Source organism: Euprymna scolopes, chromosome 7 (assembly GCF_053919585.1).
Source record: "Euprymna scolopes isolate OS-2025 chromosome 7, ASM5391958v1, whole genome shotgun sequence".
NCBI classification, from domain to species: Eukaryota; Metazoa; Mollusca; class Cephalopoda; order Sepiida; family Sepiolidae; genus Euprymna; species Euprymna scolopes.
In genome coordinates, this window is record NC_136488.1 from 82,837,498 (window position 1) to 82,862,834 (window position 25,337).

At 32.0% G+C, this 25,337-nt stretch overlaps 1 protein-coding gene across 1 annotated transcript in view; it reads right to left on the minus strand.

The window, feature by feature from the left end:
- Positions 1-23,606, minus strand: part of LOC145279805 (uncharacterized) — a 38,353-nt gene extending 14,747 nt beyond the window's left edge. Inside the window, exons 1-3 of the mRNA XM_080131153.1 lie at positions 23,488-23,606; positions 12,179-12,235; positions 6,546-7,397 (exon numbers count right to left, since the gene is read on the minus strand). Of these exons, the coding sequence (XP_079987279.1) occupies positions 6,546-7,397; positions 12,179-12,235; positions 23,488-23,562 (984 nt within the window). The 5' untranslated portion in view covers positions 23,563-23,606. The remainder of the gene's footprint in view (positions 1-6,545; positions 7,398-12,178; positions 12,236-23,487) is intronic.
- Positions 23,607-25,337: the final 1,731 nt, after the last annotated feature.

Here is a 25,337-nt window from a genome sequence, read left to right on the forward strand (position 1 = left end):
TATAAGGTTTGACTCCTTACAATTCCATAAAAGTTCTGACTCCGACTTTCAATATTGTCTGTATAAAGAAAAATACGACTCCAACCAACTCCTAGCATTCTCAAGAGTTTGAGGCACCAAATTCAGATGAAGACAACCAGCGGATAGTCATATGCAGATTCACAGTCGATTCAGACTCCAAGGATTCCAAAATATCTGACTCCTTATTTTAAAGTCTTCCAATATTCAGACTGCTGATTTTTTGGAGATTACTGAATCTGACTCTTAATATTCCTACAAGTCAGACTCCTTTCGAAACTTTATACTATAATGCTGCCTGTAAATACCAAATAACTTAATATCTCCTCAAAGTTATCATTTAAACAGCTTCATAGGTCCTAGTTTATTTTCGGATAGCAAAACAAAGATAACATCTCAACTTAGTTTTAGATTTTTTTTTTCAACAATTGATTTAAACATTTCCCATATTTCTTTTACATTTAGAAAAAAAATATTTAAATGTTTAAACCTTTTTTTGGGCACATTATTCACCAAGATATTCTTTGTTAAAAATAGTCAATTTAAACTTCTTATGTTCAAGTCTTCCAATATTCAGATTGTTTGTTGATTCTTTGAAGATTAAAAATCCAACTCCAACGCCTAGCAGTCTTACAAGACAGATTCCTACGATTACTTCCAAAACCCGACTCCAACTTGTTTTGGACTGTTAACCAGGCATGTACACAGAAAATCAGATGAATGTCTTTATTGATAAGACAACATGGTATAAGAAAAAAATAATCTACTTGATGATGGCTTTCAATTTTAAAATTTTGTGAACTTATCGACCGCACCATATTATATATATATTAAATATAAAAATTTGTTGTTTTTTTTTTAATTCAATTTTCACCCCAAACAAGGCACAGTGCCACTTTGAAGTAGGGGACTACTATCGGGGACATAAGTTGCAGGGATATTATGAAGGGAGATGAGCAGCAAGATGTCTGTTCACATTGCACTTGAACTTCTGCATGTCAGTACAGTTGGGAAAGCAGAATCCCAGATGCGAGTTCCAAAGTTTAGCAGTTCTGGGGAAGAAACTATTGGAGGAAAAGGTTTTCTTATACCTACGGATCTCTACTGTGAAGGGGTGGGATTTAGCTGCTTGTCGGGTTTGTTCACGCCGAGGGGGTACAAGTGCTTGTAGTTCGTTAGAGCATTCACCATTAAAATACTTGTAAAACAGGCAGAGGGATGCAACATTTTGTCAATGAGACAGAGACTGAAGCCTAGATGACAGTTCAGGACCTATCAGGTTGGCAACTCTCTTTTGAACCCTGTCAAGATGTGAGAGACAAGTAGCAGATGCACCAGCTCAAATGTGACAACAGTACTCCATACATGGGCGAATGATGGCCTTATAGAGGTACAGGATACTTTCAGGCATAAGTAGTTTTCTAGCATGGTAGAGAGAGCCCACCTTCTTTGCAGCAGCCTTGGCAATGCTCTCAATATATCTATTCCAGTTCATGCCCCCCGTGAACGTTAGGCCGAAGAGTTTAAAGGAAATACTTTCGGGTAATGTGTTCTTGGCCATTGCTATTGGTGGTAGAGAAGGTTTCTTGTAATTATTGAAGGAAACAAGCTTAGTCTTGGCAGCATTGAATGTGACGCTCCATTTTTGTCCCCATTCCACTACAGATTGGAGGTTATCCTCTAGTGTTTCTGCCATTTCCTTAGATATGTGTTCATTTGTTTTCCCCTCGTACCTGCTAGAGTGTGGTGTCATCAGCAAATATACTCATTTCAGAAACAATTTTATCAGGGAGATCATTTATGAATATCAAGAATAATAAAGGTCCAAGAATAGGCCCCCGAGGTACTCCCGCATTTATATCATATTGTTTAGATGTACGACCGTTGAGGACAACCTGGATTTTTCTCTTAAGAACGATTTAATTACATTATGTATTCTTCCAGTGATACCATATGATCCAATTTTCCTTAAAAGACCATCATGCCATACAATGTCAAAAGCCTTAGACATATTGAGGGCTACCATTCTATCCTCCTCTGTTTAGTCCAGTGAACGGTATATACGTCCAGAGATTACAGTTAGGATATCTGTTGTAGAATGGGCTTGCGTAAATCCATATTGATTGTCGGTCAGGAGTTTAGCAGCTGTAAGGTGATGGACTAGAGCTTGATTAATTAAGGACTCAAATATTTTGGCGAAAAGCGGGAGAAGGCTAATGGGGTGATAATTTAATGAGTCAATTCTTTCGCCAGAATTCTTGAAAACTGGTACCACAGAGGCAGTTTTCCAGCAGTCAGAAAAGCAACTTGATGTTTTTATACCATTAACACAGTTTCACACACTTGCACATGATCTTCATATGGTTTAATATCCTAGATTGAGATCAAATTCATTATTTGTTATCATTCCCAGTTTATTTGGACTCTTAAGCAATAATTCTGCAGTACTTTTGTTTTTCTTTTTTTTTTACTATTTTATTATTTTGTTTTATTTTCTGCCTTAGACTAACAGATTTCCCAAATATCCTCCTCTAACTCCTTATTTTAAGTTTTCCAATATTTACACCATTTTCATTCTTCGGAGATTAAAAATCTGCCCCCCCCCCCCCCAGCATTCTTACAAGTCCAACTCCTTCCATAACTCCTAACTATGCAACTCTGGTTTAAGGGACAGTAACATAAGCAATTTTTCATTTAAAAAGAGATTTCCGGTTTCAAAAGTATGAATGCCTGTATATATTGTATAAGTTCACTGGGTAATAGCAGTGGTTAAGTGAATATTGGTGCGAACTGATAACACTGCGTGCCAGGTTTGAACCCTGTTGGATCCATGGCACCACTATGTTCTCAACCTTTATGTGGTTCCTCCTATAAGTACCTTATTTTAAACAGCGATTAGAAAAACCAATGCCAAGAATGCAATCAAGTCAGTTAAACATAATTTCCAACTCATACAAAAAATAAAATGTATAAATTCACTGAAAAATCAACTAAATGAAATGCTACATTAAATCATGAAAATAGTCTAATTTGAAAGGGACATTTAACTTTGATAAAGTAATGAATGATTATGAATTGAATAAAGTTTATCATTTATTATTTATGTGTATGATGTTTGTCTATTCCTTAAAAAAAAAAAAAAAAAAAAAAAAAAAAAAAAAAAAGATTAGATAATGTATGTAAAATTTACTATGGAAGACAATGGAGTGTTCTGGAATCTATAAATCTTATGCTTAAAACTTCAAAGATATATTTTTATGAAATTTAATTCTTACACAAATTATCTTTTGAAAAACAATGGAAGTGGTTCAAAATCTTGAAGTGCCCTCCTAATCTAATGGAGCTATGGTGGGTGAACCTTCTTTAAATATATTCTATTCATTTTGATGAAATTTATCGAATATGTATAAAACTTTCAGGGGACGATGATAGAAATGGTCCCAAATCTGTTACCCTTTACGTGCCAAATAAATATGTGGCCCTACGTCCAAGTGACTCATTAGAATAGAACCCCTGAATAGTTCAATTACGTATATCAGATTTAGTGCAAATTAAAACCATCTGTATAATTAATTTTTCAACATCTCAGCTTCTTCCGACTATATTAGGAAGCAAAACAAGAGTGAGCGGGAGCAATAAAAAAGTAATATGGTGTTATGAGTATAGTGACAATATACATAGTATTGATCCTCGTTCGATTCCGAGTATTCCTACTAGTTTTACATAAAGACACGTCTAATTGTTATTCTCAGCCAATCATAATACAATCCTGCAATCATCCCACAGCAAAGCAACATGAGCTCAAAAAAAAAAAAAAAAAAATTAGACAACACTTGATGGTTCTCTATTCACTTCAAGTGCATTTTTTGAAAATGTCTCCGATACCTCCTTTGCATATAGATGTCAACATTTGAAGAAGGGGATAGATAGCGAGTAAGTACACATCATTGATAGTACTCTATTTTCATGATGGCACAACCTACTGCTTACACACGTATTTATCATTACACCAGTGATGCCTAAAAATTCTATTTTAGAAAATCATTTTTTGTAACTATATTTCAACAAATAAAAAATAAAATAATATAAAACTTTTTGGACACACACACACACACAAGTTAAAAAAATATACTTATAAGAGTATCAGGCTAAAATGCCATTTTAGCTCCCTTTGAGGATGAAACATGGGAGCCTTTGTCTAGCTTCAATGCCATAAATATATTTTCCTAACTTACTAACTAGCTTTACTCAAATATTGAGCACAGTTGAAGCAAATACTGAAAATCAATTCATAAGATATATCTCTTTATAACACTTCATGTGGATACATGAAATAATAATATATAAAAAAAAAGACAATTTTTGTACAATGTCATAAAAAGTTTTTGTCCATATCGATGCCTCCGTTCAGTCTCGAAAGACAAAGGATACCCTTTGTAAGGGCAGTTACACGTATAATTGTGTAGCAAGAGTTGCGCAATCACCAGCCACACCTCTCCTGAATTGATGCTGCTTGAGTCCAGCAGCAAAGAGTCCAGGAGGACTGGAAACAATGCTGAGATAAGCGGAGAGCACATACAGAATCTGGAAGTCCCAAATGGTCACCCATCTGGTACTGTTTTCTCCATAAAAATCTACATAAAAGAACTTAGATATTAGTGTTGAGACAATCGGAATTAGAAATTTTTGGGGTATCAGAATCAGAAAACTGAGCCTAGTTTCCAATTCCAAAAACGATTCATATAATTTTCTTTGTTTAAAACCTAATCTTCCATAATAATGATAAAATGATAAATATCTACTGATTATAAACTACCAATTAAACTAAAATGTTTAGATCATAACAAATTTAGGTAAAAATGGCACCAGAAAAAGTAGCGCAAGTGAAAAATATAGATGAAAATTTCACACTGAATTTATCAAACATTAAGTTTGTCAAGTTAAAAAGAAAATTATGTCTAAATTTAAAAGTAGATGAGATCGCTTCATTACCCCCTCCCTCATGTGAAATTCTACCAATTAAGTGATTAGAGGATTTTGGAATCAGAAAAAAATATTGGAATCGTCTAATCACTCATATATATATATATATATATATATATATATTAAGTTCAAGGTATTCAGAAGATAAAACTTAAGATTATTAAGAGTGCTCAATAAAAATAAGTAAAATATAATATTTTTATTTATATAGACAAATATATAGACAAATGTTTCGGAAACATTGGTTTACAAGAAACCAAAAGTCACTTGTCAGGCGATGTAAAAAAGCTTATTAGCCACCAAAGGCATCTGGTTTAAAAATGGAATTGAAATATAATTTTTTTATTGATAAAAATGAAATATTAAAACGCCAAAATTTAAGTGGGAGGGGTGACATTAAGTGACATTTTAGACTCAAGATAGAAGGTGATAAGGGAAAAGAGAATGTAAAGACTTAACAGGATAAATGGAAAGAGTAGAAAGGGATAAAAGGGGGAAAGGATAACAGAAAAAGAAAAGGAAAAAGAAAGAACAGAAAGGACGAAGGTGTCAGCATGATTATATTACATTACTATAAGGAATGGGAGGGGGTGAAAACATTTGAAATCAACTTGGATTAAGGGTTAAGAGTTAACGTGTCAAAGAAATAAAGTTGACATAAGGGGGGGGGGGATAAAGACAAATTAGCATATAGGGTTTCTAGTGAGGCATACTTATATGCACATCAGCAACCCAGACGGATACACATACACACATGTGCACAAAGAAATAATAAAACCTGAAACAAAACATATGTTTATAACAATATCTACAAAACTTTTTCAATATAATTCAGATCAATTCTCATAAGAATCAATTTCCAAAGAAAAATAAACCTCAATATTCAACAGAGTTATTTAAAAAATTTTTTTATATAAATTGAACTTGACCTATCTAGAAGTGTAAGCCATTTTGAGTTTCAGAACAGTTTCAGATGGTTCGCTGTTACACACAAGTCCTGGGAGGTGACTTGTTTGTAGTAGACAGTTCCACAGAACAAAATATTCTTACCGTGTCGAAACCCGGGAAAAGAACATGTGAAATTGCTCCAGAAAAGGTTTAATATTTATGAAGCAATTCTGGTTTCTGATTGGTTGGTAGCAGAATGTGAATTAATTTGATTCGTCAGTTCTTAGCAGCATCGTTTATAAATAGAATCGTCCGACTGTGTGGGATCATACCCCATTAGCAGTCCAAAATATTGCAACAACCTATGACTAAAAAAACAGATTAACGCTATACCATACTGGCTATTATTATCTCTGAAGACAAACAGGAATGTTCATATAACTTGGATTTTGTTCATGCATGCAGTGAATTTATTTCAAATACGTGTAAGTTTTGCTCCGGAACTGACATTAAATCACAGTATGATATGACTGATCTATCATTTTATACACACACACACACACACACACACACGAGTGGTTTTAATTTTTTGTCCGCTCATAATCTGACATGAAAATATATTGAAAAATTCACAAGATGTGTACACATCTACTTACCTTTTTAGGCGGTGAGGGTACATGAATTGAAGTTTTCTCATCACTAGACAAAGCAGCTGCACTGCGTTTTAACGATCCAGATGTTACGGAAGATGATCGACTGCTGCCCCCAGCAACCTCCGTTTTCACCTTGGATACTTCCTTTGAGCTTTCTTTGTTCTTTTTCTTCGAAGAAGGCGACGACAAACTGTTTTTGCTTTTCTGAAACTTTTTTATCACAGCAGAGTCGTCATAGTTCATAAAGTCCTCAAAGCTCAAACCACCATCGGTGTTGTCTGGATTTGAACTCTTTTTATCTTTCTTTGAGGATTTTTTGTCTCTGTTTTTGTCATCTTTCGAAAGACTTTTATCTTTAGAACTTTTACTACTACTACTACTATTACTACTGCTGCTGTGTTTGTTAATGTCCCCTGATGAATTATTGTGTCTCTGTTTGCTACTACTACTACTACTACTGCTGTGTGTTTTATGAGAGGAGGAGTTATCAGTTTTATTACTACTGCTACTACTAACAGAGCTAGATTTTTCCCTCTCTGTTCGGGATATTTTGTCATGGTGTTCTCTGTCCGAGGAGGATGATGATTTTGAAACGTTCTTGGAATGTGGAGAATTAACGCTCGTGCGATTACTCGGCGACTTTTCATGTTTTTCGCCCTCAGATAGGCTTTTAGATTTCAACGCATGTGGATCTGGCTGCAAAGCGGAAGGAGAATCTGGTTCGGCCTTTTCGACCGGGTCATCATCTTGCTGAGAAACGATGGCTTTCCACTGTGTAACAACAGCGCGCGCTTTTTCGCCAATTTCACCTTCACGTTTGCGGAAGGAGTTGACAACTTTTCCGATGCCAGTATCCTGCAAAGATAAATTTAAATCTCTTTTTAATAAAGGCTAACTCACAAAGAATAACATCACTTTTTACTATGGCCATATCGTGGGGACATCAAAATTTTTCTTCCTACTTGGACTCGATGGCCATTTTTCTTTAGAAATTACATCTTGTAATATTTATTTTCTTATGGTAATGACTATTTGGTTCTTGCCTAGAATTTCCTCCATATTAAAAAACAAAAAGAAAAGAAAAATCTATATGATGTATGTACTCATGACAAAACAAAAATATATTCCAAAAATCACGTAAAATGATCAAGTAGTTTTATTTTTATAAAAAAAATCATTTTTAAGTAATTAATAAGAATTTGTAGGTATTACAACAAAAATCTTGAGAGTTGGAATTGAGTTATCTATCTGCTTCTTAACATTGTTTTCAAAATGGCAATACAAGAAAGTTGCTCCTCAGATACTTATAAAATTTGATTTTCTGAAATAAAAATAAAACTACTTGATCAATTTATGTGATTTTTGGAACATTTTTGTTTTGTCACAGGTATGTACATCATAGACATGTTTATTTTTGTTTTTTAATATGAGGGTGGGGGGATTCTGGACAAGCACAGACTCTTCTTGTTATTCAGATTTATTTTGGAGGATTTTCACTTTTTTAATTAAAAAAAAAAGAAAAAAAAAAGAAATATTAATAATTTAAAAAATAAAAAATATTAAATATCAATAAATAAATCATGATTTTCCTAACCGTAATAAGATATCTACATACAACATTTCTAAACTGTGAAATCATCAAAGGACTCCAGAAATTACAGTTCATGAATTTTTGACGGGGTGGGGGTGGGCTTTTAAAAAAAAAAAAAAAAAAAAAGAAACTGATCTTCATGTTTAAAATGAAAAGGATTCTGTATTATTTAAAGTTAGTTTATTCAAAACCTGCAAATATTTTGAGGGTGCTTGTCCGTAACCCTCCCCATGAAAAAAAAAAAAAAAAAAGGCTATATAATGTACATGAAAACTGTACACAAACAATTCAATTATTCAAGTATTTTTTTATTTTTATCAAGAACATCATTTTTAAGCATATTTGTGTTTTTCTAATGTCCCCTCCCAATGTTAAGAATGGCTTTCTAAAATCTTACAAAAGTTTCAATTATTTGGAATTATCCCCTTGTTCTGCAAAAATGGCATTAAGAAATCAACAATCATTGTTTAGCCATCAAATTTTTTTATTTTTTTATTTTTATTTTTTTTAAATAAAACGACTTGATCAATTTTTGGCGTATATTTTATTTTTGTCACAGGTACAAATACCATAAAGATTTTTTTTTTAATTTTATTTTGGATGATGGGTCCTGTTTACAATATAAATATAACAAACTGATTCCTGACCTTCAGACATATAAGTAGTTTTCTTTCATCTTTTTAAAGAAATCAATCTATGTACATTTATCTGCCTCCACCTTGCAGCAAAAACATGAGGTCAGTTTATAGTGAGGAATTCAGCTCTCCCTAAAACAAATGGGGAATTTTGGATGGGTGTAAAATTTTTCATACTCTCACATGTCAGCATTCCCTGTAAGGGATCCTCGGGTAACTGACAAACCCAGCCCTCTCTTGAAGCAAGAGGTAATGCCTGGGAAGACGATCTTGTAGATCAAACTACACTCCGACATTAACCTGAAGGCCCAGTTAAAATGAAATAAACATATGTAATGTGTGTGTATACATATGATATTCATTTTAGGGACTTGTACAGTTTAATCAAGACATTAAAAAGATGAAAATATTGAAAAAGTTATATTGTATGTACTCGTAATGGAATGAAGTTTTCAAAAAAAAAATTTCACTTAATTTGATCAAGTAGTTTTCTTTTTTTTACAGCAAAAAAAACATGTTTTTATGACAGTGCACCGAAGGTAGCCATGTTTGGATTTTAGAACATGCCATGGGGAGATAACTCAGTCTAAAGTGCCAACACATCATCTTAAACAATAGCTATTCTTCCTAAAAATTGAAACATGGCTACTTTTTGATTGATATCATAAATTGTTTTTTCGCTGTAAAAAAAAAAAAAAAAAAAAAAAAAACTTAAAAACTACTTGATCAAATTAAGTGAAATTTTTTTTTTTAGAGAACTTCATTCCATAACAGATACAACAATATAACTTTTTTTTTTTATACTTTTCATTTTTTAATGTCTTAATTAAACTGTACAAGCACCTCATTTTATTTTAGTAGATGTTGCAAGGTTGAAATAGTGATTTAAGGAGGATTCCTAAACTGAATGATAGGAATGCATTTCCTATGATATGCAATGTTATTTTATATTTAAAGATGCTAAAATGTAAACAGATTTCAAAGAATTAGTATTAACTATTCTAATAATAAAATTAAAAAAAAAAAAAACGGTCATTAAATGTTTATATATTTTTGTTCAATCTTTCTTCTAACCAGTAGTACAAATGTTGATAAAAAATTGTATTTACATTTGAATTATGTTTTCCGGTTTTTCCTTGGATATGACTATTTGGTAGTAATGGCACTATATAGAATGTTTTTGATGTTGGAAAAAAAAATAGATACACTATCCAGTATACAAATGAAACTGGCAACCAAAGGTTCTCAATAAAATCACTCATCTCTCATATATATATATATATATATATATATATATATATATATATATATATATATATATATATATATATATATATATAACAAGGATAATTAGAACAAGAGAGTAAATTCAATTCTATAAGAGGAGACTAATCCGGATGATATAAAGCTCAATAAATGTCAATGGAGGTTATATAGGAAGCAATAGGAGTGGAAAATGTATAAAGAGTCCCCTTTATCCCCCAACTATATGTATGTATACCCTTATTAAATAAATGACTCATTCTATATTTTCCAATATAGCCTTTGTGAATTCATTTTCCACTCCTATTGTCTCCTATATATATATATATATATGTATGCATGTCTTGGAAGTTTTTTTTAACTTTTAAAACTATAAAACAAATAAAAGCACTTTTGATTTAAAGTTAGCCGTTGAAAAACTCCTTTTAAGTTAGTTTATCTTTTGCAGTCACTGCATTAGTTTGCTTCCAAGAATTTATGCAAGTTCTTATATTGTAGGGATCATAAGTTGTTTACCACGAAAAACTGTTTCGTGGATTTAAAAATAAAACAACATTCTAAATCATTATCATGACACTCCAGCAGTATTGATCAAATACCACTTCCCTAAAAAAAAAAAAAAAACATTCTGTATATCTGATAGAGTTTTTGTACTGGATTAATTTTTTTACTAGCATATCTCTCTCTCTCTCTCTATATATATATATATATACATATATACATTTATTAAACATTCCAAAGCCACAGAAGAATTTATTTATTTCACATTCATATTATTTTATTGCTGATATGTAGTGTCTTACACGTGTTTCATTGAATTGTATGAATATACTATACAAATCTTCAAAGACATATCAATTCCTTTGAAAAAAATATGTATATTTTCCCTTTGAATCGAAAAGGATAAGTAATAGTAAAAGAAATAGGGTACTTTAAAAAAAAAAAAAAATCACAAGAGAAACAAAACAAAAAAGTCTTATAAAATATTTTGGCACCTGCCAAATATAAAAATACTTTTAATTCAGACCACAAGAGGGGCTAAATTCGTGTATAGTGCCATTTTTGTTGGTAATGTTGTAGGTCACTTTTAATTAAAAATGGCACTATACATGGATTTAGTCTTCTCAGATTGTCCGAATTAAGTGTTTTTATATTCGGCAGGTGTCAAAACATTCTATAATAAGAATTTTTTTTTTTCTCTTACTATTACTTATCCTTTTCAATTCAAGGAAAAAAGATTGTATTTAAATTGATATATGTCTCTATATGAAACATGTGTAAGATGATACATATCAGCAATCAAATGCGAAATAAATTCTTCTGTGGCTTTGGAATGTTTAATATAGATATATATATATGCTCTGAAAATACAAATCTATTTTTATCGAGGTTAATTGTGGCAATTTAGAAAAATCTTTAATATATACAATATAAGTATATATATTATTTGTAAACCTATACAGATATACATACATACACATATATATGTATATTCAAGGAACTAGGAAAGAATGTAAATTTGTGTGGTCACCTTTCAACTGTAAATAAGACTGAAATAAGACTAATACCAAAAGAAAATAAAACTATTACTTGATAAAACTTTGCGTAGTATTGGGCATACATACATATAAAAAAAAAGTGGATTGGAGGTTCTGCTGTAGTAAGAAAGAATCGCAGACAGAAATTAAATGCAAATAGTAATTAACATTTTATAATCTGCGTATGAATGATTTTTACCAATAAATGACCATATTTTTGGAAGATTGTTTATTATACAAATACTTCTATTTTTACTATATACTTCCAAACTTATAATCCAAATATAATTTGCAATATATACAGAATCTAAACTGAACTAAATCTGATGCGTTAGAATTCCTTTTCAGAATTTTCTTAGAACAACGAGAGCAAAGCGTTAGTAGTTAAAAAGTTATCAGCTGACTAACTGAAGATCTTACTGCAAAGACTCCAAACGTTAGATCTCTCCAGTTGCTATAAGCGTGACTGTGTGCACAGGCTATTCTTTTGCAAAACTACAGACTTCAACCAGTTTGTTCATAAAATATTTTTAAAAAAAATCAAATCAAACCAGGAGACTTTGAAAAACAAAAAAACAAAAAGAAAGGGGACATTTTTTAAAAACTTACCCTCAATATGTCTACTGTGACAGGAAATCTCAGGAGTTTGTTAAAAATATAAATCAACTGAAAAAAGATGAAAGAAAGAGGTATTTAAAAAAAAAAAAAAAAGAATGATGTACAATTTTTAAAACATTTTGATATATTTGAATGTTTACATAAATTGCAATCTCAGTGATAGCATGACAAAATAAAAATGAAGACATTTTCTACATTTCTCAAATATGCAATTTCGCCTTATGAAGATTAAAATGTACTGTTTCTTCCCTTTTCTATTTATTAAAAACTAATCTTCTTAAAATCCAGTTTCTATGGTGAGCCATTCAAGTATTACAATTAGTATTTATAATAAACCAATAGTTTAAGAGATTATAGATGTTTATAATCATTAAATCTTTTTCGTAATAACAGTTAAAATTGGGCAGTATAACAATTTTAGTTTCAGTATCAGTTCATGCCAATTCCCCTTCTTTATACTACGGTTTCTAGTTTGGTTCCCATTCATTAATTACTTTTTTCTTTCTAAGGAAATCATTCATTTTCCTGTGATAATGGTTACTGAATCCATAAAACTATTCAAAAGCTGCACAGGCAATGAGAGATATCTTTAATTCCTGAAGTAATTACCTGAAACAATCTTTTCCAGTCCAGATTTAGAATCCTTTAAGTGGATTCCTATTAAATACTCATCTCAGGATGGGTAAAACGAATTCCTTGAATAGAATCTTACAAAGATGACATAAAACCTTATTTCTAGAATTCCTGTTCTAATATTGATCAAAATACATTACATGATTTTTATTCTAGAAAAATGTCTCAAATTCAAGGTTCTTATGAAAAAATTAAAAGTTCAGGTAATCTTGCTTAATTAGTGTCTCATGACAATATATAAAATATAAGCTGAAATATTTGCATTTTTTAAAATGGGGGGTTGTGCCCATATTATGCCTTTAAAACCCTTTGAAAATATTCTAAAGAAACTGGAAATTGTATTTAATACTTATTAAAATTTCACAAAAAAATCAAAGGTATCTGAATTTTCACAAAAGGCTTTCACCACCTTTGTATAAAATGAAACGTAACCCAGTTTTGTCTTGACTGAATTCTTCTGAAAGTATAAGGATCTTTGATTTTAGAATGCTTTACACATACAGCAGATGTATTCCAAAATTTATGACCAGATTGTTAGTTTAGAGGTGAATCTTGTGCATATAAACATATACATAACTTTATCTGCTCAAGGATTTATTCACAGTATCAAAATGTTGTGAAGAGAGATTAGCCTAGATGACATAATATCCCAGTATATTAGCTATTTCATTATCGTGACCTAATAATGAATTGCTAGCAATTTTATCACTAACCCTTTGTATTAGCTTGTTTGATTTTCCATGTAATCAGTATCCAGTGCTGACAAAAGAAAATGAAGCTTCAATGGTCCTTTCAGAGATTCACCTATACTTCATCTCCCAGTGACTATTTCTTCAGATATTTGCCCATACTAAATTACTGGCTCAATTTTGTGGCAACAGGAAGCTTGTTGTAGCTTGGACAAGCTTTAATAGCCTAGCTATAACTAGCGTCATTTTCTGATTTGGCCATTGACCCGATCAGCTGTTCTGACTGATATTTCTGACCACTGTGCAACTGTTACCACTGACACCCTGATTTCTTCAAACCTGCTCTTGACGTTGTAATGACCTTATCCAGCTGTTGACTTCTTTCTGCCTGTCAACTAAACCATTCCATGAAACAAGCCTTGCTTTCCATTTGTCCATCTCAGGGCCAACCCTTTCGGGACAATTCGCCTATTATTAAATACCACAAACCAGCATAATTTAACATATAAAAACGGGTAAATATAGTTCAATTAGTTTCAATTTCAATTTATATCTTGTTTATTTTGGGGGTTATTTTGATAAAATTTGCATGTAAAAAAAAAAAAAATTAAAAATTAACTTTTTCTATTTATAAATGCATAATTCTTTCTCTTGTATCATTTTCTTCCCCAGATTACTTCAAGGTTAGGTTACCATTTTTGGTGACGGGTGATTTATTTTTGATGTTAAAAAAAAATATATATATATATATATATATATATATATATATATATATATATACATACTGGTGTTTCTCAAATTTGGTGTGCTCAATATTGTATAAATACATGCATATAAAAATAAAGAAAAAGGGTCACTTGTTAATATGACATCCTTAATATGGGGATTAATTTATTTCACAAAAATAATCAAAGTTGAAAACTTTGGCAAATAAAATTTTACTGTATTATGAAAAATTTTTTTTGTTTTTACACAGACTAAATCTGTTTTTTTTTTCTCTTTCCTCAGGTGTTATGGGTCTTTATTATAATTTTCATTTACCACAAAATAACATTAAATTTGTAAAGATTTGTCACTTGTTTGAAACTTGCACTTTTAATTTATATACTGTGAAAATTATGGCAATTATTCTAGTTTACAACAAACTTTAAAAGGTCATAATTTGGTAGCTAATGTTTTTTTTTTTTTACATGAAGGTCACTTGGGGATAAGTGTTAGTGTGTACAGTCAGCCTTTGAGATTTGAAAAAAAAAAAAAATCACTCAACCGTCGTTCGAATGTGAGGGAAAATTTACTCGCCCCAAAATACTTTTACTCGTCCGACTTTATGTCTTTCTTTCAGTCAATAATAGTAAATAATTTTACAACAATTCAAGAAATTACCGGGTGTATAATCTAACAAAATATTTGTTTAACTCTTGTAAATCAACTATTTTATTACTACAAACATTTCAGTAAATATTCAACAAAACATTAAAATACAACACCAGTTTCTTTACATAGCATCATTCATATTATTGTTCCATAGAAATAAGAATCATTTCTTCGGATGCTTGACGGAACGATGCCTTTTTTTCCTCTTTCAAATGTTCGTCTTTACTTTTGTAAGCATGAAGTGTATGTAGTTGTAGCGTTTTTTTCCAAATGAATTTCAAAATCAGAGAGCTAAATGAAGGCGACATTTTGACTACATGCTGAATGTGTAAATTTGTTGACCTTTAGCGTGACCACTCTTTTTTCAATACGATATTCCAACGGTCTCACAGCTAGAGATGAAAGAATTCACAAATGATGAGACATAGGTTAGTCACCGCATATTTGAGAGTCGTAAAATAAATGAGTTTTTCTCAATTTCTTTATTTAAACAAATTTTATCGACTGGCGGGCGAGTGATTTACGACTTTTAGTAGCCCCAAGAAATTATCAAGCAACTGTGGCGACCGGTTGTGTAAAATCTCAAAGGCTGTGTACAGTAATCAGTGGGATAGTGTTGTAGTATTCGTTAGTATTGGAGATTTGATAAAGTGTCATTACTTAAGGGGTTGGTTCATCAGGAATTTGTTTATGTTGGACTTGAAGACACCCAAGTTGAAGTCAGGTGGGAAACAGGCAAGCGGTAGAGTTCCACAGGCGTGCAGTTCTAAGAAAGAAGCTTTGTTCATGGAATCTACGTTTTGATTTAGGTACAGATAAAGAGTGCGGAAAATTATTGACAGTGGTTTTAGCTAGACGGGTGTTTATCGTGAAAGACTGGCGAGGGGGGACCAGAGATTGGAGCGCAGATAAGCACTTGCCATGAAAATAATGATAAAACAAAGATAAGCCCGCAACGTCTCCTCTGTGGGAGAGAGATTGCAGGGAAGAGAAAAGGGCATCCCCCACTAAGCCACAAAGTCTATTTTGTACTCTGTCAAGGCAGGATAGTCTGATTTTAGCAGCTCCTGCCCAGATGTGGCAGCAGTACTCCATCCTTGAATGTACTTGGCTTTTATATAGATAGAGAATTGCATCAGTAGTGAGATATCTTCTAGAGCGGTAGAAGGATCCTACCATTTTCCCAGCGACCTTGGCAACAGACTTGATGTACATGTTCCATTTCAGATCAGGGGTAAAGGTCAAACCCAGAAGCTCATCAAAACATGGGGCCTCCTCTAGACGAGAGCCATCCATTACCAACATAAATTTGCTATTATTGTGGTAACTTATGCAGAATATGAATTGTTCTGAAATAATGTTATTCCATGGGGAGCGGGGTGGCTTTGTTCACTATTATGTACTTTCACCTAACAATTTAATAAACATACAGTAAAGATTGAATTTTACTTGAAAATCCTATCTAAAAAAAAAAAAAAAAAAAAAAAAAAAAATCACAGTCCGTATTCTACTCAAGTACCATTACTGTTTATAGGCAACTCTTTGCATTTGTGATCTTTTAAACCAACGCATTTCAGGTGTAAACATTACATACTCGCGTGTCATAGCAAAATTAGTATAAATTCCAAAAATTATGAAAAATGATCCATTAAAAAATAATTACAAGTAAAAAATAGAATTTATTGAGTTTTATCATATATTTTAACGTGTGACATAAGCACGTTGACACACCGGTTCTTGTATGATCACCAAAGTTAAGCAATGTTGAGCCTGGTCAGTACTAACCATTTTGGAATTCCAGGTGCTGTATGTGTTCTCTTCTTATCTTGGCAGTATTTCTAGTCGTCCTGAACTTCTCCTTACCACCAGACTCGAGCATTGCCAATTCAGGAGAGGTGTGGTTGGAGAATTGTGCAACGCTTGCCTCACAATTACACACGCAATCACCCTTACAGGAGGTCTCCATACTCTTTCGAAACTAAACAGAGGTATTGTTAAATGTGTGACCAATTCATTATGACAAACCAGGGGGATAACGTTTGATTTAAATTAAGGGTTCGCCATCTTTAAACATGATATCTGGGAACATAATTTTGGCTAATGTTTTATTTAAAATACATTTAGAATATCATCTATTGGATCATTTTTTTATCATTTATACTAATTTTGTCATGACATGTAAGTACATAATGTTTTCATCTGGTTTAAAAGATCACCAATGTAAACAAGCACCTGTTTATGTTTTGCAAAGATCTGTGTGGTCGGACACATTAGACATTTCTTTGTTCGTCTTTTTTAATAAAATGAAAATAAAATTTTGGGTTAAGATAGCTATGCATTAACTGACCTTGCCAGCAGTTTCTTGAATACTGATTACGTCCATGTGCGAGACCTAAACACAACCAGACACTCATATAAAATCCTTCCTATGGTGCTAAAGCGTGACTACAACAACCTTTTTTTTTTTTAGTTAACTAATATTTACAAATTTGACCCTGTCTCATTGTCATATTGGTCTAGTGTTGCTAATAAGCTATAAAACCACTCACCACTACCAGCCCTTCTAATAATATAACCCAGATAAATACCCTTCAAATTACACGTGGAAATACTGTGAGTAAAAATAAGTTAAACAACTCACTTTTTAGAGGTGGTTGGAGATCGGAAGAGAGTCAGATTCGTTTTGGGCTGTGCAAAATTAGTGATGTTTTAATTCTAACTAATATCTACTACTGATGGATTTGGTTGGTTGCTTTTTGTTTTATGATGTATCAACCCTTTTCAGATTATTTAATGCCAAATCCAGTGATTTTGAAGAAAAATTTTTTAATAGAATACATTTGGGGTTTTTTTTCAAGTCGGTTTCTATTTAACCCATAGTTGGGACCCTAACAGGTACTACCACTCCAGGTCAGAGTGGACCTGGGAGCAATAGCAATTAAAGGGTGGCTCCACACTCCTCAAAGCCCGCAAGCTGAGGCCTCACCACTGGATATAGTTTAAGGTCATATCTAGGACCACTACTGATGGAAGTGGTTGCATATGTATGACTGTCACTGGCGATTAAAAAGATTGCGTGCATTAGGGTAGGGTGTTCAGATGACGGATACTTCAAGCGAACATTATTTTGTTACCAACATTAGAGTTCAGACGCACGGATTTTGATTTATAGACTTGTGTTTTTTGACTCCTAACAGAATTGGAAGATCACGATCTTGGAAAATTTTGCAACTGTTATACCAGACCCAACTCTGATTTATCCACTATCTTTCGTGTCGGAGAATTTTTGATAAACAGAGCAGACCAATAAGAAATAAATAAATAATAAATTTCTAGTTAACAAGTGTGATCAATAAAAATGATTTTTTTTCAACATGCAAACATAACGAATAAAGTTTAATTATAGTCTTAATTTATCCCCACTGTGAAATAAAGTTATTTGAAAAAAAATGTCTGATGCTAACAGATTATTTTTTTTTTTTAAGCAAAAACAATATGTACTTGTCATGTCGAAAATAGTAATATATCCAAAAATTACAAAAATTTATCGAACAGAAAGTTATTTGCAAACAATAAACAAAAATAACACTAAAAAAAATTCTGTGTTGTTAATTAACTTAGAACCCAGAACTTCAGGTGATCATGCCGGTCATTAAAGTAGTAATTCCACAAGTGCTATACAAACAAAAAAAAATCTTTTAGAGGCCCATGTACTGTCTTAACACATAAATATATATTTATTACCTTCACACGAGAGTATTAGTTAAATATAAAGTCGTTTTTTTATGTGTGAAAAAGCTAGCTCCTCAAAAGGAACACTCTGAATTGAGTTTTCACCTCTCAACTTTGATTTGAATTGTCCCCCCCCCCTTTTTTTATTTCATTGGATTTATAGATGGCCGACTTGCTTTAGTCGTAAGACTTTCTGGGTTTGTGTTACTGTACACAGATTCAAAAAAGTTGTCAAACAAATACATAACAAATAAATGTTATCAAAGGCAAGATAAGTTACTCTTCTACGTAGCTGGATGTGTTTTTAGTGTTTTTATTTAATGTAACATGTTTATTCAGCTTGAAAAACAGTGTTTACTGATGTATTGGAAAATTAAAAATGGCGCCAGACTTTCTCTTTGACACGGTAAGTTCAGGAAAAGGAGTTAAAAATAAAAAATATTATACAAAATACTATTAAAAACCAATGTCAGCACAGGTCGCGGTAACATATATTGAGCGAGTTTCTAACAATATTTTGTCTAGTTTTTTATTTTTAACTCCTTTTCCCAAACTTACTGTATCAAAGAGAGAGAGAGAGAGAGAGAGAGAGAGAGAGAGAGAGTCCGGCGCCATTTTTAATTTTCCAATACATTGGTAAACACTGTATGTTTTTCGAGTTGAATAAACATATTACATTAAATAAAAACACTAAAAACTTATCCAGTTAGGTAGAAGAGTAACTTATCTTGTCTTTGATAACATTTATTTGTTATTTTTTTTTTTTTTTTTACAAAGGCATCACCACATTATCAAGGCCCAGAGGCCACTCAAGGATAAGGGTTAAAGAGTGTACAGTAGAAATTGGTCAATATAGTAATCATTAGTAATGAAAATTTGGTAAATTTAATAACTTATATGGAACGGCTCATCAAGAACTTATTTACTTTAGACTTGAACACAACCATATTGTAGTCAGCCGGAAAGCAGGAAAACGGAAGACAATTCCACAGGCGTGCAGTTCTAAGAAAGAAGCTTTGTTCATGGAATCTACGTTTAGGTTTAGGCACAGATAAAGAGTGCGGGAAATTATTGATAGTGTTTACAGCTAGACGAGTGTTTCTTGTGAAAGTTTGGCGAGGGGGGACCATAGATTGAAGCTCAGTTGAACACTTTCCATGAAAATAACGATACATCAGAGACAAACTCGCAACATCTCTTCTGTGAGATGAGGTTGCAAGGAGGAGAAAAGGACATCTCCTACGAGGCTACGAAGTCTATTTTGTTTTGTGACAACTTTTTCGAATCTATGTGTACAGTAATACAAACCAGATTTTCTTGAATAATAATAAAAAAAAAACTACTTGATGTGATTTTTGGAATATTTCATCTTTGTTCCGTGACTGGTATGTACATTAGGCACCTCCACAGCTTTGTGCAAAACGTCATCATTTTGTGTGTTTACTATTTTCTTTGTCAATTTCTATGGATGGGCATTGGCGTTATAATGGTTAATTGAGTAACTTTTTTTTGATATCTGATTTTCATATTTACATTGTAAAACAAACAAATTTTTTAACGAGCTACACGGATGAGAGTTAATAAAATAAAATTAATTTTTTTAACGTCTTCTGTGGACATTTATGCATATAAAGATAATGTTGCCTAAAGACCTTCATACTTTTTGGGAAAAAGGCACAAAAAATAAGGTTCGCCCTCAATTTAAATAATCAAATCAAAAGTTTTTTTAGGCCGATTTTGGATTTTTATTATCTCAAGATATATTCTATTATATGAATATATATTTTTTTTATAATTGGAAACCTGTTATAAAAAAAATCTTTGGTTAAACTTCATATCACGGAATATTGGAACTTAATATCATTTAAAGCTTTTTATAAATAACTATTTTTTAGATTTTCTTTTGTAATTCAATTACTGAAAAAAAAAAGAATTATCAAAAAAAAGTGCTTATAAAAATTTTAACATAATATTGATGTTCAGTTGTATTTACAACTTTAAGGTAAGTGAAAAAATAATGGGATTATATATATATATATATATATATATATATATATATATATATATATATATATATATAACTTTTAATTTTTATCTTTTCAGCTCATTTTTTTAGGTCTTCTACCTAACATGAAATATGAGGGGAGGCAGAAGACCTAAAAAAAATATATTTCCTTTAATATATTTAACGAAACCTACTTTTATTATGTAAATTTATTTAACAATGAATAAATATCGAAAATTTCAGGAAAATATGACGATTATGTAAGCACGATTTTAATCTCGCATTTGTATTATTTTTGTATGCTGTAAAATTAAAAAAAAATATTAGCAGTTTATTTGAAGTTTCTTCTTTTGAATGATAAAAAAGTTAGGATGATATTAAATTAAATTACTGTTACATCGTGTTACATACAGGGGAGGGGGTTACAACTGGCGCGCGTTGGAGATACCTAGTAAACACTATGTTTTTCGAGCCAAATAAACACTTTACATTAAATAAAAGCACTAACAAATGGGTTTGTATTACTGTACACATAGATTCGAAAAAGTTGTCAAAAAACAAATATATAACAAAAAAATGTTATCAAAGGCAAGATAAGTTACTTTTCTACCAAACTGGATATATTTTTTGTGTTTTTATTCAATGTAACATGTTTATTCAGCTCGAAAAACATGCAGTGTCTACCGATGTATTGGAAAATTCAAAATGGTGCCCGTGCCCGACTGTCTTTAACACGGTAAGTTTGGGAAAAGGTGTTATAAACAATAAACTAGACAAAATTAACAAATTATCCAATTAGGTAAAACTTATTCATGTAGATAGAATAACTTAGATTGCTTTTGGTAACAGTTATTTGCTGTTTCTCCACTACTTTTTTTTTTTTTTTGCTTCGTTGGCTAATTTGAAAAATTGTCAATTTAGCTATCCCGGTACTCGTGTATCTATTTCTAGCCACCGCACGAAGACAGAGTTACACATGTTCGGTTTTAATGTGGGGAAAACCCAGCTTCCCAAGAAGGAGCACTCTGGATAGGAACGACGAAAATAAAAATTGTCTTAGTCATGAAGGATTTCTCCTACGGCCGAGGACAGAAACGGTGAAGTGTAGCATCAGAACAGATACGACACTGTGATCTTGTTCCGTGTATATCTCAGATACACTGTATATCTGTTACCTCGTTGAAATAACATTTAGAACCCCATTCTTAACATCGGGAAGGTGTTTTGTCCCTATTTTGTACTTTCACCTAACAATTTAATAAATATATCAAAAATTTTAACTTAAAAATACTATTGACCAAAAATAGTGCGGTAAGATAGATGCACAACTTGCACAAGTACTCATTTCCCTTATGTTTTTTGTTTAAATTTTAATAAGTATTCAAATAATAATGTGTGTTTATCAAGTTACTTATAGGTAAGAAACGCACACATAAACATGAGATCGTGTATCTATTTGCCTCTACACGAGGGCAGAGTTAAACACAAGGTCCGTTTTAAATGTAGGGAAAATCCAGCTCTCAAAAAGGAACAAAAAACTTCGAGAGCGCTCTGTTTTGGGATTGTTTTAAAAATGGAACGGAAATGTAAATTTCGTTCCATCGTTTTATTTAAAAAAAAAAAAAAAAAATGCATTTAATGCAATCGAAAGAATAAAATTCAACAATCGTACTTTTTATATATATATATATATATATATATATATATATATATATATATATATACAAAAAAAACGTTCCCATTCGAAATGTCGAGTTTTATAGGTTTTCGGACATGCTGACAACGAAGAACGGCTTTCGGAATAAACACCACCCCCACCAACCTTGTCAGCATACTCGAAGACCTTTAAGAGTTGACATTTCAAATTTGAACGGTGATTATGTTGGCGCATGCGCAATTAAAAAAAAAAAAGATTAAAACGGAATGGAATTTAAATTTCCATTCCATTTTCCAAACATCAAAACAGAGCGCTTTCGACAAGTTTTACAAAGCAAAAATTAAAATTATCTCAGTCTAAAAAGGCCCTTTATTCACCGACCGAGGACGAAAAGATGAAGTGTAATATTAGAACAGATATTACACTTTGCTCCTTTATTTTAATCCATGGTGCTGGTGCTTGTACAGAATTTGAACTGAACCAATTTGACCTCAGCCGAACTAAAACTTTGATTAGGGTCAGTTTAAGGGTTAAAGAAAAAAAATACCTTCGGTTTAAATTCTGTATCAGTACTTAATTAATTAATACAGAGATAAATAAAATTGTGGTTTTTCTATAATTTTTTTTTTTTCCAAGAAAGATAAAATAAAACATTCACGTTTAGTTTCATGTTTGAGAAAAATCGAAGAGAAAAAAAAAAAAAAAAAAAGACAAAAACTTTAAGCTAAATTTAGACGATTATACCCTACAAAAATAAAATTATAGATTAAATTTTAATTATTTTTTAAGAGGAAGTGAACATAAATCTAATTAAAATTGCTTCTTCATCAAAAATTGAAAAAAAGTAAGAAAAAAAAGTCTTCGCGAACACCATTTTTCAATCGATTTTGCAAGAAGCCGATTAAAGTGCTAATTAAATAATAGGCACTACCAAAACATCCAATCGGCAATAAATAAATTTTTTTTTTTTTTTTTCTTTAAACAAAACAAATTTTAAAACAGCTGTTTGCAAGAGAATATTACCAAACAAGGATCTTATATTTGAGACTGAAAACCGACATTGAGGTACTTTTTGCGAGAGAAATACAGACGACTATATATGGTTAAGAAACTCCGTTAAGTAACATGCTCGGGTGTGACTAAAAACTATTTTAAACAGCAGATCTTCATTTTTAAAATTCTAGAAATAGAAATTAATGTATCTACCTACCTTTACATCACTTGGATTACCTTCCAAATACGCTCGACATTTCAATAACTTTTGCTGGGCTGCGAGCTCCGCCATGATTGTTGATACTAGATGTCGTATCAGGGGCAATAACTCTGTCATGCAAAACGAAAAAATGGAGGATCATGGGAAATAAATTAATTGATTGTTAAAAAATGAAAAGATTAAAATAAAACAACAATTGAATGAAAATGATTTTGATTTAATTATATTTAATAGTTGGGAACAAAATTCGGCGAATGATAAACTCTATTTCATTTAATGCTATCTCATAACACTATATTACCTTTTGACTTATTCTTATTTTTCATATACTATTTTTTACTTTATATGCAACTTTTGAGGTGGGGCACAAGAATTGATGGATGGCGAGGCAGAGGTGTAAATACAATGACATTTCTTTTAAATAACCTCCTCAAGGCACATCCGTCATTTTCCGTGAATCCAAAGCCACCAGAGTCTAGGCCATTATTGAGATGACTTGTTCCCTGTTGACTGAGGTATAGTTCTGGTCCTAGAACAGGGCCACCCTTACAGGCTTTGATTTCCACCTTTTAAAAAGGGGTTAGTTTATTGCTAATCGCCTGAGGCACTTTAACGAAGGAATTCTGATGGGGGTGCATACACATTTTTTGCAGGCAAAAGTGCTCTTCCTCTAGGACGCTAGCTTTTTAAATCCCACTTTTGCAACCCTTATGTCACATCATTTAGCTGTGGGAGTCTCATTTCCCATCAATCAATGAAGGTTTCTTAGAACTGCACGCCTGTGGAACTCTGTTCCGTTTGCCTGCTTCCCACTGGACTACAACTTCAATGTCTTCAAGTCCAATGTTAACAAATTCCTAATGAACCGCCCCCTTAAGTAAACACTTCATCAAATCTCCACACTAACGTAATGTACTTGCAATAACCCTTATCCCTGAGTGGCTTCCGGGCCTTGATAAGTGGTGATCACTGTGTTAAAAAAAAAAGAAAAAAAAAAGGTCACTATGGTCATTATGGAGAGGGTGTCTATGATCATCCTTGTCACTGTATCTTATATTTGTCTATCATTTTCTTAGCTACAATCCTCAATCACAATAATACTACATTCATTCCATGTGTTGGAATTTTTTTGTACCATTAATGGTGCATCTCCCCCCCCCCCTGTTTACATTTATTATTGTTTATCTGGTTCTTATATATGATTTTCTGTATTTCGTATCCTTTATGATTTTTAGTTTCGTATATTTTGGATTTGTACGAAACTCCCTTTAATTTGAGAAAAGGAAAATGCTAGCTCTGTGATGACGTCATGAGCCCAGCGCGAGATTCTTTCTCTTTTGAAATTCCGCTGACGTGGAGATTGAACGTTGTTTCATTGCCCGGCGCTGAGAATGGAATTTTGACGAGCCTCCTTCAAAGAAGAAAACCCCGGCAAGAATACCCGGATATGTGACGAGACAGACTTCTGAAAATTATCTACATGACTACAGTTTTGCACATATTTTAGAAGGAGTGATATTATTTTAAAGAAAATACCTTTTTTTTTACGTGACAAGGAATTTTGGAATCTCCTACAAAGAAGAAAACCCGGTAAAAAAAAAGAACCCGGACAAGCGATGCAGTCTTGCTTCTGAAATCCATCTGTGTGTCTATGGTTTGCACGCAAACATGGAGGGAGAGAAAATTCTAAAAGGACTTTAAACTAAAAAAAAGGAAAAGTCACATGCCTGACTGGCTTTCAATTTGTGAATATGCTCCTAAAATTTGTTTCATATGCGAGTGTGATTAGGAGATACTATTTTGAATATTATTATTGAATTCGTTAATGGATACACACATCTTTATAA